Source organism: Vulpes lagopus, chromosome 3 (genome assembly GCF_018345385.1).
Source record: "Vulpes lagopus strain Blue_001 chromosome 3, ASM1834538v1, whole genome shotgun sequence".
Classification (NCBI taxonomy): domain Eukaryota; kingdom Metazoa; phylum Chordata; class Mammalia; order Carnivora; family Canidae; genus Vulpes; species Vulpes lagopus.
The window spans coordinates 163,943,380-163,966,251 of record NC_054826.1 but is presented as its reverse complement, the minus strand read 5'-3'; the positions used below and the strand labels follow the sequence as shown (position 1 = coordinate 163,966,251).

General features: G+C 44.8%; 1 protein-coding gene across 3 annotated transcripts in view; it reads right to left on the bottom strand.

Annotated features, from left to right (window-relative positions):
- The window catches only part of PTGER3 (prostaglandin E receptor 3), a 185,555-nt gene that overhangs the window by 91,282 nt on the left and 71,401 nt on the right, over positions 1–22,872 (bottom strand). The window contains exons 3-4 of one of the 3 annotated variants that reach the window (XM_041750831.1): positions 17,465–17,556; positions 7,589–7,724 (exon numbers count right to left, since the gene is read on the bottom strand). The exons of 1 other annotated variant lie outside the window; for it this stretch is intronic. In XM_041750831.1, coding sequence (XP_041606765.1) covers positions 7,721–7,724; positions 17,465–17,556 — 96 coding nt within the window. In that variant the 3' untranslated portion in view covers positions 7,589–7,720. Of the gene's footprint in view, positions 1–7,173; positions 7,725–17,464; positions 17,557–22,872 lie in introns of those variants that run through there. One more of the 3 variants, XM_041750833.1, reaches the window with a different exon arrangement.

Here is a 22,872-nt window from a genome sequence, read left to right as displayed (position 1 = left end):
GGGCTCCATCCCAGGTCCCTGGAATGATGACCTGAGATGAAGGCAGATGCTTACCCAACCGAGCCACCCAGCACCCCTAGACTCTTTTTTCTCCAGTCCATTTAACACTATATAATGAGAAGCATCTATCTGGACATGGTTTCCGGCTGTGGTTGTTATACAAATTATAGATAATATGGATATAAGGGAACTAACACTGTGGGTGACATATCGATTAACATGAAAATCTCTACCACTCTGAAGATGGCACTGGAATATTAACAGATAATGGTTTTTTTTAGTACTAACTATAGGGATCCCTGGGTGGTTCAGCAGTTTAGCGCCTGCCTTTGGCCCAGGGCGCAATCCTGGAGACCCGGGATCGAATCCCACGTCGGGCTCCCGGTGCATGGAGCCTGCTTCTCCCTCTGCCTGTGTCTCTGCCTCTCTCTCTCTCACTGTGTGACTATCATAAATAAATGAAAAATTAAAAAAAAAGAAATATATTTAGTACTAACTATATACTTGGTGTTTTATCTAATTTATGCTTTACATGAGCTCTTTGAGGTACTTTTGCAAGTGAAAACCCCAAAACTCAGAGAGCGTAAATGCCACAGAGTTGGCTAATGGCTGAAATCCTAGGATGCCTGACTTCAAAGGCTTTGATTTCTGTGTCACCTATTGTATCTCCCCAGACATAATTTTTATATTTTCTGAGCAGAAAAGCAAATCAATCATGACCCCTTCCAACCTGGAGAAATACAACCAGGAGGCACAAAAGCCAATCTTAAAAAAATGCACCCCACCCCCCTGCTGCAGATCCGCCATTTAATGTTGTCCTCACAGCTTTGCAGTTCTGTGAAATGCAGCCCGTGAGAGACTTGGCTGCGAGCGTGGGCTCCGGCCTTTCCTACAAAATGCCTGATGTCAAACTCAGACCAGGCCTCTGCCCCACAGGCGTGTGTGTGCGTACGTGAGCCCCAGAGAGTGACTCCGGGGGCTGACCTGGGTGCTTTCCAAGGACTCGGAGTCATGGGACAACCGACCTTACACAACCTAACCTGACTTGATTCGGCATCAAAATGCTGTTGGTTTTTACAAAGAGTGTGCACAGTCGTACCCTGGTGAGCCGGAGCCCGTCCAGCTGCATATTGCTGATGTGTCCTTCATGTGAAATCAGAAAGAAGCACCCCAAAGTGGCGGTTCCCACGTCACAGAAAGCTCTCTTCATCTCTCAAAGTACTCGGCTTCTGGAGGTGGGTGAAGGACACTCGGGAGCCCTTTGAAAGCTGCACCTCCCGTCGGGCGGGCTCGAGGTGCCCGTGGAGAGCTGGCCTGCAGGCCACCCTGGCACAGCCCGTCAACCTGGACGTCTGCTCCAGTTTTCCTGCTTGACCTTCCTCCCTCCCGGAGGACTGAGGCCCAGCCCTGCGGCCCGTGCACTTGGCTGGGGTCCTGACTGGCTTTGCCCCAGGAATCAGGTGTGCATGGGCACAGGTGTCCTGTTCCAGGTCCTGCTACATTCTACATTCCTTGATTTGCCCTTATATGTCCTTGAGAAGTTTTCATCATTCCAAGTGTAAGTCCGTACGAAGGGTTTCAGCGACCAGAAATCGCATGACAAATTAGAAAAGGAATACACTCCAGGGCCTCAGGCCTGGGTTTGCTTCCTTGCCTCATTAGTATGTTCTTGGGAAAGTCAGTTATCTGCCCTAGGACTTAGTTTCCTCACTGGTAAAAATGGGGATAAGGTTTGTTACTGTCAGGGCCATTGTGGGAATGACACACTATCACACGGAGGTACGGCTAGCACCGTGCTTAAAGTAGATGCTCGACACATGTATCGTATCTCACCTTCTGAAAGTAAAGAGGAGCTTCATATACTTAGGAGGATAACTCAAGTTAACTTCTGCATTTGACAATACACAAGTATTGTCCCTCGCACCGCGGGACACTGGGGTTGTGGAGTTCCAGGCTGCCTTGTTGGGACTCACTAAAGCCAATGGGGTTGCGCGCGGCCTTCATCAACACTGAGTCCTTGCAACTAAAATAAGGGCATGATGTCATTTAGGAACACTTACACTCCATACACTTTTGTTTATTGATCTGTGTATACATGTTCTAAAAATTTATATTTATACATGCTATGGCTTGTTTTGTTTTGATAAATGGGTGACTGTCTGTGCTTGAGAATCCTAAGAAACAAAATATTTTTTTTAATGTTCATAATAATCAAAACATAATGTAAGTGCTAGAGAACACAATCATGGATTTCAGTGGGGGCTCCGGACACAGTGTGAAGTGATAGTAGGGTTTGCCTGTAGCGCCTGACACAGAGCCTGGACCATGCTTTACCGCCTGGGGGTCCTGTTATACAAACCCAACACTCCCTACAAAGTTGAACATTGAGTTTTATATGTTGCCATTAATTTGAAAATAACAATGTACTAATTTACACTCATTATTGTAATATTTAAAGAAAGTGGAGAGACATGACCTAATTACCACGAATGGAAACTGGCACAACTTCACACACAAGTAGTTCAGCAAGTATATTTGATTATTTTTTTTTATGTACTTCATTCCCTTACAGGATATTTTTTTAATTATACAGAAACAGATAAGCATGTTTAATGAAGTAGACCTTGCAGGAACTGAGAAAGAAAAATGATCAGAGGCGTTTAATCTGAATTGTGAGTAATTTCTCAAGTCAGTCTGCATTCTTGGCTTAATTAAGTTTGTGAGTTCTCAGTTCAAGTGTCTGAAATTAAGATGGATTTTCTGATCTTGGTCAAGTTGGGATCTATTGAATGGTATCGTGAAATCTTTGTTATAGTGACTGCAGCTTCAGGATGATATTGCAACCATAAGCATATTACAAAATCTAAATTTTGTTTCCACCTTCTTATCAATCTGAAAGGTGTGCATCAGGGTAAATTCTCCAGTCTTCAGCAAACATGTCAGAAAAGGATCCTTGTACTTCTGGCATAAAGTGGAGACATTTCCTGTAGAGACCTTTGTCCTCAGTCTCTGTAGCCCAAACATGGAGATGGGGAGACAATGAAGAGACAGTGTAGGTGAGGTGCAAGCTCACATTTGATGGCCATTCAAGTGTTAGTCCGACACATTTTAGTATAGGAGGTTCTTCAGTGGGGCACTCCAACTCTAGCGTTCTTTGCTATGATGTGGCTTCATCACCAAATGCTCCTAACCAGGCAGGAGTCAATGTCTGTGCTGCTCCTGACAACCCTACTCTTGCTGTGGATGACTCTGTTCCCCAAACACTTCCTCTAGATAGAGATCATGAATGATAAGCAAGGACGGTCAGAGCACGCTTCTCAAAGGCTCTGTGGGTATTGAAATACTTTCTTAGAGTTAAATATTGGACTAGATTCTAATATACTTTGCACCTTATCTGCAGAGCTCCTCCGTTGTCTCTTCAAGTGTGTGGTATAGGCTCAAAAGAAAAGTTTTAAGTGATGGGAGTGAGTTACACACACACATGCACACACACACGCACACAGATAAAGACACAAAATGTTTGTTTCCTACAAAACCCTTGGAACAGTTTAAGTCCCCAGGGCTGAGACCTCTTCACTTAAAAACTTTGGCATTTCATAATTTTCCATGTACAAAATACAGTTCCACATTCTCCTATGCCCTCAATTGCTTTCTGATGTTGAATGATAGGAATAGTCGAATAACATTAAATTAGCCACACATCTCTAAGTTGTCCAAAGGGGATGAACACCTCCTTTTAAAGTGTCCCACAACACCAGAAAACACTTGAGACATTGGTGAGAAGGGAGGAATATTCCAGACAAGGAATGGCCAGTTTAAAATTGGAATCAAGAAATAATTGTAAAATAGTTCAGGAGAGTATAGTTCAAGGGAAAGGAATGATGAAGTTAGACACGTGGTAAAGGTCATGGCGATTTTGTAAGCCTTGTGAAAGAGTTTGGAAAACAACGATATGCACCATTAACTGAAAAGAGAAAAATGTCAAGGGCATTTGTGCTAAGCCTTAGCTTGAGCTGGGTGGTCACTGATGCATTCCAACCTGGGCTGCTCATATTTTGATCCGGTTGTCATCTGCTGAAAGAAACTGGTGGGAAGTCTAGTGAAGATGTGGATACTCTGGAGCAGTTCCTTGGGCCCTTCTGTGCTATCAGGTAACCACTAGCTCAGATGGCTACCGAGAACTTGAAATAATACTCGTGCAGTGAGGATGGTAATTGCCTTTTGGGCAGTGGGTGATAGAAGAAAAAGAGGGATAGGCTTGTGGGGGATTAAATGCTAGAAATGTGAGCAGGACTCCAACATTCATTCAGCAAATCCAGAGCAATATTAAGAACATGGCCAAGTCCAGTGACCTCAGAACCCACCGAATCTAAAGAGTGAACGTGTCAAAGAGCAGAGGCATGTTCCAGAACAATTCGGCAAGAGTTGAGGAGCAGGTCAGGCTTGTGGGAGAGTCACAAAAATTCTTCTAGACCTGATTCATTAAAGTAGCATTGTTTGAGAAACACAAGGTGTGATCTCCACCAGTTGATCTTTATTCTTCCTAAAAAGAAACAAGTGAAGTAACCACCCTGCAACCTATGGAGGGTTAAATTAACCAAGAAGAAATCAAAAGCAAAAGATGTCTTATGAGTCTTTCTTCTCGTGCATCTAGAACTGTTGGCTGTCCACTGGTAAATGTTTCCTATCCCAAAACAGACACCATTTATAAATGAATATTAGTCCCAAACTATGAAGGGCTACTTTTAAGTAAATAAAGACTGGTCTCTTCGCCTACAGACCTAGCCTCTAAAATTGTTCAGGCAAATGATGAGAAAGAACTGAAGCAGGCTTGTGGGACTAGTTTCTTCCCCTCACTGAGTCACAAATTCCCCATAAGTAAACTCAGGGAGTGGGTTTGTCCATCCTCCAGGAGGGAAAAGGAGCATGAACAATCCGCTTTCAGACAAAATCAGACTAAAAACACATAAGAAAGCCAAACGTGCAAGAGATGCATTTTAGAGTGGAATTCTTTTCCACAGAGAGGAAATGATATAAATTTCATAATTATGCCTAACCTTTTAGGCATAATACTTGATAATGAATCTAGCACTTCATGCCATTCTTTAAATTTATTCTTTTCTTTTGTAAGGATACTATTAATCAATTTAATTTCAAAGTGTCCCAAACAACTAAATGTTAACCATCCATTATATGCTGAATTATTGTCACCCTTGCCTTAATTGTATTCTCACTCTGACCTTTTTTTTCACTAGCTTATGCATATTTATATTTTCATTTTCCACTCGTTTTTTAAATAACAAGAGAAAATGTCATTAAATAGTCAAATAATTTTGCAACACCGCTGCTCAAGACAAATTTAGAAGTGTTGCCTACCCTATAGGAAAAGATAGTAAGAAATAAATGTTTGTTAGTTGACTACAAATCTCTAAATTTGGCACAGGAAAGATCATGTAAGAGTGTCAGTAGATAACCCACAAAAGCACAGATGTAGAACAGACAAATATATCAAAGTCTTGCAAGAATAACCTTTTCTGTTCCCCATTTCACTACTTTTGGCCCTTTACTTTAGATTCCTAGGACATTTCTATGTGATAAGGAATCACATCGGTGTACCTGCAGCTGAGAGATGCAAAGAGGAGGCATAGACTGATTGGGCAGCCATGGTAAAGAAAGGGACGGATGCTGATACTGGGGACCACCCAGGTGCTTAAAGATGCATTGAATTATCTCACTTCCTCTTCACGCTCCCTTTGCTCATCACACCTTTGCTCATTATTTTGGCACCTGCAATGTGCTTAGTAAAGACAAGGATGGGTAAGATCAAGCCAGTCTCTGCTCTTGTGAAACTCATATTCAAGGACAGAAAACAAAGGAAGAAGTAAACAGAAAAGGAAAACCAGGTTATAAATCGGTGTAGGCCCGATGAAGGAAACAAACGAGCTAAGGTAGCAAGAAACCAAGAAGAAACAACTACCGATAGGAAGCTTAAGAAAAACGGCTTTGAGAAAGTACTTAAGCTATTGACCAAAGGAAGAGACAGAGCTATATATATGCAGAAAACGGGGGTGGGGGGTGGGGGTTGGAAGTGGGATAGCATGTGCAAGAGTCCTGGGGTGAGAACGATCCCTATGTCTACCGAGTAATGAATGGGCTGGAGAAAGAAGAGGAAGCATCATGAGGAGGCTCTCAGTGGTGGTCCAGTTGAGAGATGAGTTCTGTGTGAATTCGAATCTCGAGTATTCGAGATGAAGAGTGGTGAACAGCGTCACGATATATTTTGGAGGAAGAAATACATTTTACAGTGGTACTTGCCATGTAGACTTATCAATATCTCCCGCATTAACAGATGAGAATAGGAAATTAACTAAGGCTCTTACGGGAGATAACTCCGGGAGGGGGGTTTTGAATCCCACCTTTCCTTAAAGCCTGTCGCGTGTGCCATACTCACTGGCTCTAGTAGTGCAAGGTCAATGTAAGTTTTACAGAATCCTAAAAGTAGAAGCTTTTGCCAGTCTAAAGATTTTGAATTAGAATTTAATAGGGGCACCTGGATGGCTCAGTCAGTTGAGCGTGAGACTCTTGGCTTCTGCTTGGGTCATGACCTCAGGGTCGGAAGATCAAGCCTGGCACTGGGTTGGAGCCTGCTCAGGATTCTCCGTCTCCTTCCTCTCTGACATCCCACAACTGGTGCTCTCTCTCTCTCTCTCTCTCTAAAATAAATAAATAAATAAAAATCTTCAAAAAAGAACACGCTTTAATAACCTGGACGGCCTGGAGATATTTTTAGTCCGCAAATCCATGACTTCCATTTTGTCGGAAAAAGGGCACCAAGTCCCACAAGCACTCCAGACTCTTCTGTTCTGCACAAAGTACCTAAGCACTCTTGCATTTCTTCCAGAGACCTGCTGTGTTAACCCCCTGCGTGTGAAAAATTTTCCATTTGCTAAAGCAGCAATTTGTAGCAACTGTGAGCCATACCCTGTTATGTCTAAACTGGATAATTTCCATGACCAACCTGTTTTTTCAGCTTTGCTAAAAATATGCCCGTATCTCCCCATAATTTAAAATGGCGCTGCTTGCTGAAACTCTCCCGCCGGGCAAGTAAGTCAACACACAAAATAGGCTTAAAATAAGCCGCGCTTGGAGTCAAAAAAGGAGCCGAAGTCCTTCTGCCATTAATTTCTTCATTTTTATTCTACTCTTAACTGCTGAGGTTCTGGGGCGCATAGTAGTGTTGCTCTAGGACCTTCCATTTCTCCTCTATCTCGCACGTGGCAGGATCCTCTCCCTCACCCCTCAGTGGGCCCCGAGTACCCCTTGCTCTGGAAGTGGGTGGGTGCTGCTCCAGGGCGCTCCCTTCCCTGCTGCAGGCTCCAGCCCTGTTGGAAGCCCTAGGGTAGCCCGAGTCTCTGATGAGGGTGGCCTGCTGCTGAGTCTCCTCGCCCCACTTTCAACTGGCAGGCTGGGGCGGGGGCGTGGGGGCATAAGAGCTTTTGTGGTTTTAAGAAACTAATATTTGGGGAAACTAATATTTGTTGTCACTGCTGCCGCTAGAGTATAATGTCGTTTTCTTGCCTTGGGAGGGTTCCCTCACATGCTTGTGGTGAAGGGAAGTATGGCACACGGTACAATTGGCAGAAGGTCAGGAGGTCTGCATTCAGATGGCCCTGTTTTCCATCCTTCTTTTACTTTGCCTGCTCCCTGATCCCTCTTTTTCTCAGCTGTAAAAAAAAAAAAAAAGGGACAATAGCATAAGTGTGCTGTGACAATTTGTCAAGTGCCTAGCGGGGTGCCAAACCATAAATGCCGTTCAATGAGAATAGGCATTTTTGAGAAGGGTAACAGTCAATAAACTGAAAATCTAGAAGGACATATCCATGTAGGAAGGACTGGATCTGAAGAATCTGCAGAAATGGGGGAAAAAACCTGTCATTTATCCCTTCTCACTTCCCCTTCTCTCCCCGAACGCTCCTCCCTAGTCCTGAGCCCACCTCTTTGTCCCTTTCTGTGTACCTGAGGCTCTCTGCCCTCCTCCCACTCCACTGTCCCAAACTGCTCTTATTATATCATTCATTAAAATAGCTGTGTTTCCCTAGGAATTAGCCTACATTAGAAGACTAAAGCTCCAACATAGTATTTTGAGACTTAGGTGGAGAAGGGTAATGAACCTGAACACAAGACGACAAAGAGGATGCCTCTAACTTGTTAGGTCTTCTGAGCTGGGTAGCTCTCCTGGTTAGTCTTTATTTATTTATTTTTTTGGTAAGATTTATTTATTTATTCATGAGGGGATGCCATATTTTTAAATCCCATCATTTCCATAATTGCTTTCTTATAGCTAATATAATTACCAGCATTTTATCTATTTGCTGGCAGTTTTAAGCATTGGGAACCTCTTGAAGGTTACAATGACAACACAAGATCCAGGGACCCCTGGGTGGCTCAGTGGTTGAACATCTGCCTTCCACTGAGGGCATGACCCTGGGGTCCTGGGATCGAGTCCAACATCGGGCTCCCTGCAGGGAACCTGCTTCTCCCTGTGCCTGTGTCTCTGACTCTCTCTCTCTCTCTCTCTCTGTCTCTCATGAATAAATAAATAAAATCTTAAAAAAAAAAAAAAAAAAGCAGCCAAGCTCTGTAGCCAAGCAACCTGGGTTGGAATAGGAATCCCACCATCTAAAGTTATAGACCTCGGGAAAGTGAGTTAGTCAAGCCCTACTCCAGAGATGGGCCTCAAGTTTCTCAGCTCTAAAATAGAAGTTTACAGTAACAGTCTCGTGGAAGGGCAGCATGATATGAGATAGTGAACATGAAGCACTTATATATTGTAAACCTTAAATATGTCACTTCTTTCCCTTTGAATTATATAGATTCACATCATTCTCTAACTCCTATTCTCTCGTAGCACACAATCAAATAGATTCAATAATTTAATAAATATTTGAAGAAGGAAGGAAGGAAGGAAGGAAGGAAGGAAGGAAGGAAGGAAGGAAGGAAAGACAGGAGGAGGGAGGCAGGCAGGAGAGGGGACAAGAGAGGAAGAAGAAGAAAAATCTTTATTAAGAATGGTTCTAAAATTTGATGGAGACATTCTCTGATCTGATATTGTTCTATCAGTAGAGACTGGAAGCACTTGTAGTCCTTTGTCCCATCTTCTTTCCCAGGTAGTGACACAAGAGACATAAAAACTTCTTGTAACACTTGTGCTAATATCATCAGACATTGGTCATTGGTCCACAAAGAAGAACTTCCTGCTTGAAAGACTTTAAGTTCTGTTTTGATTTTATCATGTATTCATCACTGGAGTTACTACAGAAATATAGTTCAGGGCCACCGGTCGCCTTTCTCTACACAATTACACATTAATTTTTCAGACAACTGACCAGATATCCCATGTAAGCCTAAGAGACAGAGGAATTTCCCAGTGCCCAGCCTCAGATTGGTCTTAACTAAACTTTTCCCATTTATGCCACCCCCAGGAGCTGTTTCCATCCTCGCCTGAGAGGAGAACATCTGTAGGTGTGGACAGCTATCTCTGCCCTAAAGAAGGGCTACTTTCTTTTATAGTTTCAGAGTCCGAAATGTGAAATGTGAGAATATTAAGTACATGGTAGATGTTGTCAATGGATCATATCTGCAGCTCCTCTAATTCCTATAACGAGGGGTGTATAGATAGATACCCTGGGTGATTACGGGCATTTATAGTTAGGTTTTGATGGGGAACCTTTTCAAGAAAATGATTTATTCAGCTGTGAACCAGATTAGTAACAGCCGGTTGTTGGCAAAATCTCCCACTCTAACTGAAAACACAGCGAGAAATGTTGATACAAAGAGAACTTTAGAACTATGCTGAAACTTTCATTATTTTGCCAAAAGCAATTGCATCACTTCCTTGGAACACAAGTACATGTCTTGTGAACCACTATTTTGCTTTTTGAAAAGTACAGGGGGTGGTATGTAAATACAGTGGTGAAATAAAAAGAACATTCAATGCAATTTATTGGCACAACCTTTAAGTCAGGATTAGATTAACAATATGTGCATCAGAAACAAAGGCTGAACAAAGTTCAATGTGATCATGAACAGCCTTTAGAGGCCTCCAAAGTTCCATCACGAACTGATGTCAACAACTGGACCTTGACATTAGAGAGACTAGGAGGGGCAGTTGACCCTCCGCCCGAGATGAGACTTTAATTAGCAGCTAAAGCAGAGGTACAATGGCCTGTTCTGCTCTTTTGAAGTCTTTTATTTTTATTTATTATTTTTTAGAGATTTTATTTATTTCTAGAGAGAGAGAGAGACCGCGCGCAGAGGGTGGGGCAGAGGCAGAGAAAAATCTCATGCCGACTCTTCTGAGTGCGGAACCTGTCACCGGGCCCTATCTCATGACGCTGAGACCCCGACTTGAGCCAAAATCAAGGATCCTGTGTTCAACAGACCGCGCCACCCAGGCGTCTCTTAACTATCCTCTTTTAAATGGGTAGCATTTAGCTTCCCTTAAAACTTCCATCTCTAGGTGAAGACTTTTTTTGGAAATGACCAGGGAAGAAATCTGACTGTTCAAAGCAGTAAAATCAACCTGAGTTGATAACTTAAGTACAGGAACTCCTACAACGTCCTACTCTTTCCAACATAAATAGAGCAATTTGGCTTTAGTCTAATTTGATCATTTATAATCCGGTACAAACAACACAAATATCTTTCCTAACACTTGTTTATGAGCTTTGTGTTGTTTATTTGTTTACTGGAAAAACTTACAGATATTTCAGTGTCAGAAATATGATCACTCTTGAATTATCGTTCCTAATTGGAGCCAGGGCTAGCATGCATCACTGAGTTTTTTATTCGTTCCCTAAACCCATTAAATCCAGAGGCAGCATCATTTTAGGTCTTATTATTTTGGAGTTTACATTTGGCTTCCTTCCTAAACCAATCAACACATCTCTTATGGGTTGAAATGTCTCCTTCACCCCTAATCAAATTCATATGTTGAAGTCCTAACCCCCAGTATCTCAAAACGTGATCTCATTTGGAAATAGGGCCATTGCAGACCCAGTTGTAAACGTGAGGTCATTCTGCAATAGGCTGGTCCACTATGGCTGGTGTTCTTATAAAAAGAAGAAAATAGGACATAGGAAACACAAGGAGACCTTCTGTGGGGTGATATGCTCCAAGTCAGGGAATTCCAAAGATCATTAGCAAACTACTGGATCCTATAACCCTAATCCATTTGCCCTTTAAGCCAACCACAGACCTCACTCCTTATTTTCATGAACAGATGCCCTGGGAGACAGTCTCTCTTCCCACGGACTGGCTCTGGTGCCATGCTGCAGTCCAGAGACCAACCTGAAATAGGCCCAGACGATGCAGCCTTTACTGGCAACTCATGGCTTCTGCTCCTGACTAGCCCGTAACCCACATATTACTCTGAATATAAACGGAGGCTCTAGCCTCAGGCTCTTTCCTCTTTAAGGTCACAAGTACTTAGGTGTGAGTTTTATTTCAAAACTACCTTCTCATTTTTTGCAGGACTATTCTTGCTGGCACCTGCAGAGGAAATCCCATGGGTTCAGCAGCTGGCTTGATGGTAATTCGAGTTAACTCTTTGAAGGACAATTGGAGATTTGCGAAGAGCTTATAACAAAACTGCTTGGGGCCCTGTTAGGCTATGGGCTGCTTGGGTGCACATGTGTTCCTTTCTCTCAGATCCAAATTCCAGCTGCTTACTCAAAATTGAGGCATCCTGTAAAGGGCTTTTAAATTGTTTTTTTTTTTTTAAAGGGTACTTACACTGGCCTTAAGAATAATGGCCTCACACAAGGCATCTCTAATCTTTGCAGCAACCCTGCAGGATGGGCGTTACTTACTCTGTTTTGCAAATAATGAAATTGAGGCTAAGGGAGGTTAAATACAGAATCTTCAAGGTCGCATCATTCCCTAGTGCCGATCAGGATTCAAACCCAGGACTGTCCAACTTTAAAGCCTGAGCTGCCTCTACAAGACCACACTCTTCTGCCTTTGAAGAAATGCTGGATCAAGTTGGAGAGCAATATTTCAGTTTGTTCGTTTCTCCTTGAGTTTCTAAGATCGCATTTAAACTTTTGCCAAGTGAGATAAGATTGTGGCACTCTCTCCCAGCTTTGTCTGTTACCTCCACAGAACCTCTGCCAACGCCAAGTGTAAATATAAACCTATGTGCCTGGAAAGCCAAGCATTGAATGGTTATCAGAGTGTGGCTGACTGCCTGCTTTTAAGTAACATATGTACGGTTTGGGCCTTGAATTATCTTGAATTATTACTTTTGCTCAAACTCATAGCCCATTGCTGCACATCTTCTCTCTGCTCTTTCTTTCACTAGCAAGGACTTGTTGAATGCCAAGTCTATGCCATACAACAGACACAGAAATGAAAACCAGATTCCCTGCCTTGGCCATGCCAAGAAGTTAGGTGCATAAGCCAGCAAATTACAGCAGAAACAGATGTTTTTGTCATGAAGACTTTCTGAAGAAGTGATACTTGAGCTGAAACTCATGAGAGATGAGCCAGTTTTAACCACGTACAGGAGAGAAAGGAGTATCCAGCATAGAAGGAACAGCATGTGTGAAGCAGGAAGGCTGTGAGATGGCAGTTTGGTGTTGCTAGAAAACAAGGCAGATGTGAAAGAGGACACCAGAAGCCCTTTGGACTAAATTAAGTTGTTTTAACTTTATCCTGGAGGCCATAGGAAAATACCAAGGAGATTAAGGAAAATAATATGAACAGATTTTCAATTTATTAACAAAATATCACAGTGGCAGCAGATGTGCAGGATAATTGATGAGCCCAAGACCAGATGTAGGACCCACGTTTCTAGGGTAATTCAAGTGGGAAATGATGGAGGTGTAGACTTAGACCATGGCGGTGCCCACGAGGAGACCCAATAAGAAATATCTGTAGATTTAAGAGAACTTAAAAGATGGTTAGATATAGAGAAAAGAGATAAACTCAATTGTTTAATTACTTTTCTTTGTCCCAGAGTCTTATTAAGAATATCTTATCTTTTTCCCGTTTCCTACTTATTCTCTTAATATGTTATTCACTTAATTTTGCTTGAATTTCTTATTCTTCACCACCACCAGCAGCAGCACCGCCCACACCACCACCTGCAGCAGTCAGCAAGTATTTACGAAGCACATATTACTGAATCGTACTTTGTTCAATCCTGTAGCAAATTTACATCCCTCTGTTCTATTCCTTCATTTCTGTTAGTAGTCTCTGGTGTAATCTTGCATTTGTAGTGGCATTGTGTTTCCTTGGGCTATAATTTCTTCTGCCCTTTCTGTGCCAGAGCATTTCGGTGCTTAAGCTCTCACATTTTCTGTGTCCACCTACCATTTACAACAGTATTTTCTCAACATAATGTTGCACAAATATTTCTTGCCCATTTTCAAAGCATTTCAAAGGATTCAATATTTAAGTTGTAAGTTAAATCAATAAACTGATAAAAACGATAATCAACAATTACTAACTTTCATTAAGAAATCAACTAAAGACTTGTTAATTTACTAAGGCTCTGGTGTACTTGTTTCCAAAAAAAGAAAAAAGAGAGAGAGAGAGAACTATGCTCAAAGAATCCATAAGATGAAAATTTTCTACTGTTCTTGTATCTGCAATTTATGTTCATTTTATTTCACAGGCTTTACATTTTCAGCAATAGCTTAATTTACTTCTAGGTATAGAGTTAAAATTCAGCTCCTATACTAAGGTAAGAAGAAATGATATAGCTAACTAAACGACAAGTTATTTTATATGCAGGCTTATATTTATATCATTTACTCTTTTTGTAAAAGTAACCATCCCATACTCAACAAATATTTACAGCTGTTTTCTTCAAGAAGTATAAAAAAGACTCCCTTGTACCGCTCAAATGTAAAGACCAGTCGAAATGGCACAATACAGACTCTTAACTATAGAGAACAAACTGGTGACTACCAGAGGGAGAAGTAATAATGAATAATGTATAGAATCGTTGAATCATTGTATTGTATACTTGTAAATAATATAATACTGTATGTTAACTGTACTAGAATTATTTTTTTTAATGGCATAATATCAAAGAGGAAAAGTCAATAGAGAAACAGTTGTCCACCCTGACCCAAAGTGTGCATACCTGGTTGTCTTAAACATTACTCATAGATTGCAATCTGGTCTCTTAGCCTCTCCATCACTTTCTTTTATTGAGTGATTTCTATGAGCTTAGCACTGTTCTAGGCTCTATAGGTACATGAGATACATACAACATGGGTCCTGCCCACAGGAGCTTACAATATGGTTGAGAATTTTATTAAAGCAAACTATAAAAGCTCTTAAACATACATTTCGTACAAATTATTTTTATATAAAAGGCACATCACATAATAAAAAAATAAAGCCCTAGAACCTGAATGAAATGGAAAACCACTTTGATCCATGGTATGAGCCTAGAGATATTTCAAATTAACAAAAGATTCAGTAAAAGCCTGGATTAATTAAGAATAGGAGCACAAATATTTTTGTGACAGTAACCACACATGTAAGTGTTCATAGTCATGTGAAGTATGTCAAGCAAGGTGTATCTTACACAGATCCGTAAGGTACCTGGTAATTACCATGCTCTTACCAATAGGTTTCTTTTGAATGAGCTTCTAACTACTGAGGATGTTGAAAGAAACTTTGTTCTCTTAAATAGTTTATATGGTTCCTTTATAACGTGGGTTTTATCATGTATTTAATTTCTTAAAGTCATTCTTGTAGACAGTAATAGTGTGGAGCAATTCAACTCTGTGGACATCTTCGTGTAATTCGTGGACCCAAGTCCACTTATAACTGTAAGCCACGTATACACATTTTCATATAAAAGATAGTGATGCTAACTATCTTTTTTAATCTTTTTTTATCTTTTTTTTATCTTTAACTATCTTTTTTTTTTTTTCTGACCAAACAGCTTTTTATTGAAAGACCGAAACACAAAAGCAAGCTGGGGAAGGGAGGGTACAAGAAGGTGGGGACCCTCCCCCAGACTCTATTCTGATTCCCATGAACATCAGGGAGGAAGATAGGAACTCAAAAGGAAAATAAAAGAAATCCTAAATGACCAGATTAGCCCTGGTCCGGACCCCAGACCCTGTGTCAAGAGCCAAGGGCCATGGAACGAAGGAGGGACAGACACTCCACTCTCTATCTGCCAGATAATCTGCCAAGTCCACCCGCCCTGCGTTCCTATCTGCTCCTTCTTTGGGAGAATTTGGGTAAATGTAGCTTCTGATGGAAGCCTAATCTTCTGAACCTAATGCTGTTTCCTTACCTCGCCCTTACTCTATGCCGTTCCTCTTCACGCAATACCCTGGCCCAACCTCTCCTGGGGGCAGCAGAGCTGGGTGCTTGTTTCCTTTGCTTGTCGTTTTGTTTGCTTGTTTCACTCTGGCCTGCAGTGGTGTGTATGAAAGCACAGTATCTGCAATAGGATGGAGGTGGGAGTAGGCAGGAGTTTGTTCTTACAACCTAAAAGCCTTATGCCTAGAATTACACAGAATATATTACATGTAGTCAGGAGCCACGTCTATACAACTCAGCTGCAAAGCATATTAATATCATGGATTTGTTTCACATGTGTACTCTGCAGAGCTTTACGGTAGGTTCTATAATTACAATACAACTGAAGATCAGGTCCCATTTCCCCACTCTTTTTGGCAGAAATGTATCTTATTTTGAGGATTAGTTCTATTCTCAATGTAACTTCATCACATGATAATGAGAATCCATGTTTATGGAAGATAATTTTTAAAAAATGAGGATGAAAGCACGGGTTAGAAATCGGTGTGTTGCTAAATCATGATACAGAATATTTGAACATAGGTCACAGAACTTACTATTTGGGGTGAATTTAGTATGAAATGGATACATTTTTGTGGATTAAAAATGAAAGCATCAAAAGTATTTTATACCAACATATACTATCTCCCCATCGATTTTAAACTAATTAGACAAAGATCATTCTTTTTTTAAATTTTTGTTTTAATTTATGATAGTCACACAGAGAGAGTGAGAGAGAGGCAGAGACACAGGCAGAGGGAGAAGCAGGCTCCATGCACCGGGAGCCCAACATGGGATTCGATCCCGGGTCCCCAGGATCGCCCCTGGGCCAAAGGCAGGTGCTAAACCACTGTGCCACCCAGGGATCCCAACAAAGATCATTCTTAACTGAGTTAAGAGTAGTGGAAGTAAAATTTAGTAATTTTCTTTATTTTGCAGTGTCTATAGAGAGCCTGGCTTATTTTCATAGTGCAAGAAAAGGACAATAGGATTTACTTTAAAAAATTAAAAATGAAATTAGGGTGAGCCTACCAATAAAGAGATAGGAACTAAGTATCTCCTTTCTTTTCCCTTCATTTGTTTTCCAAGGAAATCTGCGTGTATAGCAAAAAGAGTGCCCACGATAGGTGTGTCACATGTAGATAACTAAGGGAAGGATACAGGACCAGAAAGGTGAGTTGAGGAAAAAGTCTATTGGCCTTGAGACTTTTGAGCTATGTTCCAGAATCCTCTAGTTTATTGGTATCCTTTAGGCATCGCTGCACACTGTACCTCTATTGAAAAACTACATTTCCATCTTCCCCTGAGGAACTCAAGTGATTATCTTTCAGTTATTTCGACCACAGGAGGACAAACGTCGAAAGACACTGAGCCACCTAAATGTCCACATCCACCTTCACCACACGCACGGAGGGCAGAGGCCTCGTGCCCAGCCTCACCCAGGGGACGGAATAAAATCAACATGCACACTGTCCATTACAATGGAGATTTCAGCTTATTTGAGAAGCCAAGTGTGCTATATTTGGAAAAAAATCATTAAAGCTTTTCACTTTTCATTAAAACGCAAAAGATCACCCAATGGAATCACACCCTGACGGCGTCCACGTAGCCCCACAGTCAGTACAGGAATGATGAAATAAGGGGTTTGAGGGAGGAAGCTGGTGCTTGAAATCTGACATGACTAACATCGTATTCGGCCTCACGTCCTGCTTTCTAGAGCGTCCACCCCTTGAAGTACCCGCTGTACCCCAGACAGGCCTAGGCCAGGGCGAGCAAGAGTGCGCCAACCACGTGGGGAGCGCGCTGAGCTCTGATGCTAAATGAGAGCAGGATCGCTTAGCCTTAGACTAGTCCTGGGCTCTGTTCTTCATATGAGAAAAGCAGTGACACGCAGACTCGCCCAGTCCCAGGAGCGGCCTGCAGCCAGGCGAGAACGTGGGCTGGAGGAGGTGGACGTGGGCTTGTCAAGACAGCAACGACCTCCCTCGGGAGCCTGGGCCTCCAGGATCGGGGACATGTGCTGAATTTGCACTTTGATTCTTGGGGACAGTCCATCCTTGTCGCACGAACACGATCAGAGCAGAGGTGGGGGCAGGCGAGGCCGCGAACCTGGACGGTGTCTCAGTCTCACCTTTCCGGCTGGTCACTCCACATCAAGGTTGAGGAGCCCTGGTGGGGTAAGGAGGTGGAGCTGGCTGCGTAGCTGTTTGTGTGGTGTCTGATCTGTGAACAGACAGAGGGTGTCAGTGGACAGAACAATGATGCTCACTCCTTTTGTCCGACGACTCTTTCTTGACCGCCTTTTAAAGAAAAGCAGAACCAAAAATCTACATATCAGCTTGCATCAGCCATAGCCATCTGGATGAAGACATTTTCGATCTTATCTTCCCATTTCTGCCTCCCAGCTTTGAGCCACCCTCTATTTCTTGCCACGATTTCACACTAAATATTCCTTAAGGGTGGCGACCATGCCTTCTGTGACTTCTAAGTCCTGAGAGCAGTTATCACACTACTTGTGAAATACTGAATAAAAACTCGCCGGCCTCAAAGGATTGGTGGAGGTGAGTCCCATCCCACCACTTTCTAGCCTTCAGTGACGTTCTGTTGCTCTTAAAAAGGATAAAGACCAGAATCCTTAACATGACCTCAAAGGTCCTGTCTGATCCCGCCTCTGCTGGAACTCCAGCGTCGTTTGTCCCGGCCACGCTGGCCATCTATGAAGGTCGTGAACACTGTCGTCCTTCTTCCTACCTCAGGGCCTTTGCCCTTGAAGCTCCCTCTGCCTAGAATGCTCTTCCAATTCCCTCATCAGCTGGCTGACTCCTACTTGCCTTTCCAATCTCAACGTGGAATATCTCTTCTTCAGAGGCTCTCCTGTTGACTAGGACTGGCCCCCCACTACGTCATACCCACTATTTTCTTTTCAAGAGCTCATGATAGTTTGGAAGCAAGAATTATTTTTTGTGATTATTGAGTATCTGTTGTTATCTCTAGACTGTGAGTTTCACGAGCTCAGGACCATGCCTGGTGTTGCCCACCACTGTGCGGCGGCAGCTACCCCAGCGCCTGGCGTGTAGGTCACGGACAGCGAGCGTTTGTGGCCTGAATGAACGATGCCGTACAGTCGGCTGAGGCCCATCCCTGAACAGTACTCTACAAATAACAGCTTCAATTCACTGGATTCAATGAAAAATACTAAGAAAAAAAAATTTCCTCCATCTACGTTTCTTACTAATTCTCTTACAAGAAACAGCAGAATGAAATTAAGTTCTCGCAAAGAAGCATTACAGGGAAAAAGCAGAAAGAAATGAAATTCAGTGTTTTCTTAGTCAGTCTTTTTTATTGGATTCCTAGGGTACTTTTTTCCTCAAAAGTTTAGTTGAGATCACTCCAACAGCGCGCCTACCCATGTCACGTAGCATCAGTCACATACGCTACCCACACAGACGTGTAGTTCTCCAGTGTCTGACACTATTACGCAATAGATCGTGTCTGTTTTAGGAAAGCAGTGCTGTTTGCAGGACAATAAAATGTCTTCTTTGCACCACAAATTACACTTTGGCCAAGATCTATTTCAGTGCAAATGGAAGAAGTTTAGTGGCCCTTTTAACAGAAATACTGTGGCTCTGGGGGTGTGATCAGCGTTGAGGTCAGAGTCAGAAAAAACAACAACAACAACAACAACAACAAACCCACTCTCGGATTTTTATATTTGTTCCCTGTGACTTTCCGAACCCCCTGTGCCCCCGGTGAAGGACGACCTGGCTGGTGGGGCCCGGGCTGCAGCCACCCAGGTACCTCCCCTGCTGCTGGGCTGCCCAGGTCAGGGTCTGGAGGCCGGCTGTTCCGAGCAGGGCCACGTCACCCGCTGGCCTACCTTGCTGGGAACCTGGGTGTCAGGTGTGCGTCCAGGCCGGGCAGCGGGAGCCACGGGAGCGAGGAGCCTGGCGGTCCGAGGTCTGAAGCCCGTGCCCCTCCAGCTCAGGTTTGCGAATCTGAGGCCCGTGAGGAATGTAGAGATGTTTTTTCTTTTCAAAATCTTTAAAAAGCAGGAAGGGATAAAGGAGATGTGGTCTATATATACCCTGGAACGTGACCCGGCCATCAGGACAGATACGCACCATTGGCTTCAATGTGGCTGCACTAGAGGGTGATGCTGAGTGAAGGGAGTCAGTCGGAGAAGGACAATCATCACAAGGTCTCACTCACTCGGGGAATATAAGAAACAGTTAACGAGATTATAGGGAAAGGAGGGGAACTGCATGGGGAAAATTACAGAGGGAGACAAACCATAAGAGACTCCTAACTCTGGGAAACACAAAGGGTTGTAGAGGGGAAGTGGGAGGGGGGATGGGGTGACTGGGTGATGGGCACTTGATGGGGTGAGCACTGGGTGTTACACTGTATGTTGGCAAACCTAACTTCAATTAAAAAAAAAAAAGCAGGAATGGAAGACATGAAGCCCTGGAGGTGAGGTGTGCAGCATGCATAGGGGTCCCAGGGTCCTGGGTACGCGCCCAGGGTGCCCACGGAGCTTGCCCTCACTGTCATGCACGTTTCTGCAGCCCCACCCTGGCCCTGGCGGGGGCTGCTCACTGCAGGCTGGTCGTCGGTCCCACGTGTGTCTCCTCCTTCCCCCTCCTTCCAGACGGTGCCACCGCTCCAACCGGTGCCCTCAGTCCTCCTGGCCTAGTGAGCCCCATGGATCTACGTGAAACCCACATTGTTGTTGGATCAAAACTGGTTAAATATTGGAAATTATTTATCATTTAACCTAGTAACAGTCTTTTAGTCAATAGATGTCCTGACCCAAGTTTTTCTCCTCTTGACTGCATCCTTTGTATTATCTTGATTATCACTTTTTATTTCGATAGAGAGCGAGAGCGAGAGAGCGAGAGAGCGAGAGCATGAGCACAAGTGGGCAGAGGGAGAGGGAGAGGGAGGGAGAGACAGGTCATGCAGACGTCCTGCTGAGGGACCCGACCCCGGGCTCCATCCCATGACCCCAACAACATGACCCGGGCAAAAATCCCGAGTCCCTCTCCTAACCACCAGGTGCCCTCCAGGCGCCCTCCCTGTTATTCCTAGCGCAATCGCCCGTGATCCTACACATTGTCGAATGCTTCCCGTGGCTGCAGGAATAAGGCCGACCCGTGCCACGGGGCTCCGACCTGTACCCCCAGGGTCATCTCCAGTCCCCTGCCTCTGCCCTGCCCGGGAGCCCTGCCTCGGTCCCCACACGATGCCCTTCCAGACCTGCCAGCCCTTCTGCACACCCGGTTTCTGTGGACTTAGCTACTGCCCTTCCAAAACGCCTCTCTACTTGTGTCCACAATTCATTCCACTTATTCTCCAGCACCCAGCCTTTGGTTTTCTCGGAAAACTGTGATTTCTTTCACGGGACTTCTACAGCATTGTGCACATCGTTCAGATTGTACTTAGACTCCCAGTTTCTCAAACTGGAAATTCGCAGTAGGAGCCCAATAAATGCGAATAAATCCATTTCTAAATAAACGTTGGGCTCTTCCCAGCGGTCAACATTATGAGACGAGGACTGATCAGCTTCGTCAGCACCCACGGGAACCCGCTACATGCAGGTCACTTCTTCAGGTGTGATGATAGGTTCATATATTAAAAGCTGCCCGTGGCTTAGAAATGGGTAGTCTCGCTCTGCCCCGCATTTCCCTCCAGGGTGCCTGTTGTTACACTTTACCTCGCCATATGTTGCTCTTCTTCCCAGGACTGGGACAAAGGCCCTCAGACACTCAGGGCACATTTTTGAATGAATGAATGAATGAATGAGTTAGGGCTGTCTTAGGCAGACTACTTCCAGAACCAGAACCTCAGACAAGGATGTCTATGCAAATGACTTATTAAGAACGTGCTCCAAGGGGAAAAAAAATAAGGGAGTGGGAAAGTGGGACACGGAAGGAGACGCCAAGCAGGGGCGAAATTTTAAGTGATTCCAGCCGTAGTCTGAACCTTTGGGAAACTCCGGAGTAAAAGCACATCTCAAAGTTTGTTCCACTTGTAAACAAGGGGTGTTGGCTTCTCTACTCCCACATCCCGCCGTCACTGCCGCCTCGAGAGGGCAAAGCTCCCACGCCTCTGGCTCTGCCCTCGGTGAGCCGCTGAAGGCCGTGGCGCCAGCCGGGAGCAGCACACGATGGGGGGCTGGAAGGGCCCAGTGGCACCTGCTGGGGCTGGGAGGACTCAGCTGGGTGGGACACAGCGCCGGCCGCACACCAGGCAAGCAAAACGTAACTGGTGCTGGGGGTGGGGGGGTGTGCTGTGAGCATGGACCGGAGAACTCTGGGAAGACTCCTGTTGAAGACCATCTCCACTCCGGCTCCCGGCGGATCCCTGGAGCTGGGGTCAAGGCCTTTTCATCTATGTTGAGAAGCAATAGCGGAAAAAAGAATTGGGACCCCTGGGGGCCCAGCGGTTTAGCACCTGCCTTCGGCTCAGAGCGTGATCCTGGGGTCCCGGGATCGAGTCCCGTGTTGGACTCTGTATGGAACCTGCTGCTTCTCCCTCTGCCTGTGTCCCTGCCTCTCTCTGTGTGTCCCTCATGAATAAATAAATAAAATCTTAAGAAAAAAAAAAAAAAAGAACTACCTTGGGTGGCAGGGAGAAAGGGTGAGAACCTTATCTGTCAAGCCACGCCAAGTTTGTGGATGCTTTACCCTCGAAGATGCTGCTTTCCCTCCCCGTCGCCGGGTCTTCCTGAGGACGCGCCCCGCTGGGGGGGCCCCTCTGCCCATTTCCCTCGTGTCACCAGGCAGGGGGCGGCCCTGACGCTGCCCAAGAGCTTCCCGAGCAAACAGCTCCTGTCCCTCTTGTCCCAGCCCAGCTGGAGGCCGGTGTCCCCCCACCTGCCCGCGCCGCGGCTCCCCGCTGAGGCTGAGCTTTCCCTTGGAGCATCCCCCACCCTCCCCCGGGCCTCTCCACGGCCTCCAGGTACGGGAGGAAAGGTCTGTGAGTGTGCGTGTGCGTGTGCGTGTGCGCGTGTGCATGTGTGCGTGAGCTTCAGTAGGAGTCTGACTCTTGGGTCACAGCACTGCCCTGTGGCGACTGTGATGCCCGCAGGCCCCAACCCTGCCATCTGCACCCTGGCTCAGTGTGCCTGTGAGGCTCCTTCTGCAGGGCTGGCCCGACCCTGCGGCCTACCTGCCCGGGGCCTGTCACTGGGACGGCCTCTGACGGGACACTCAGCCCGCGAGGGCTCCCGGAGGCCTCTGCATCCCCTGCCTGCTCCTGTGGGGCCAAGGGGTCCAGTGCCCTGCACTGGCTTCTTCAGGGTTTCGGTGCCACGTGGATGCCAGACGGTCAGGGTCCATGGAGGGTCAGGGCCCATGGAGGGTCAGGGCCCACGGAGGGTCAGGGCCCACAGACAAGGCCCACGGAGGGTCAGGGCCCACAGACAAGGCCCACGGAGGGTCAGGGCCCACAGACAAGGCCCACGGAGGGTCAGGGCCCACGGAGGGTCAGTCAGGCCTGGGGGCTGGCTTCCTGAGGAGCACAGGAAACTATTCTGTG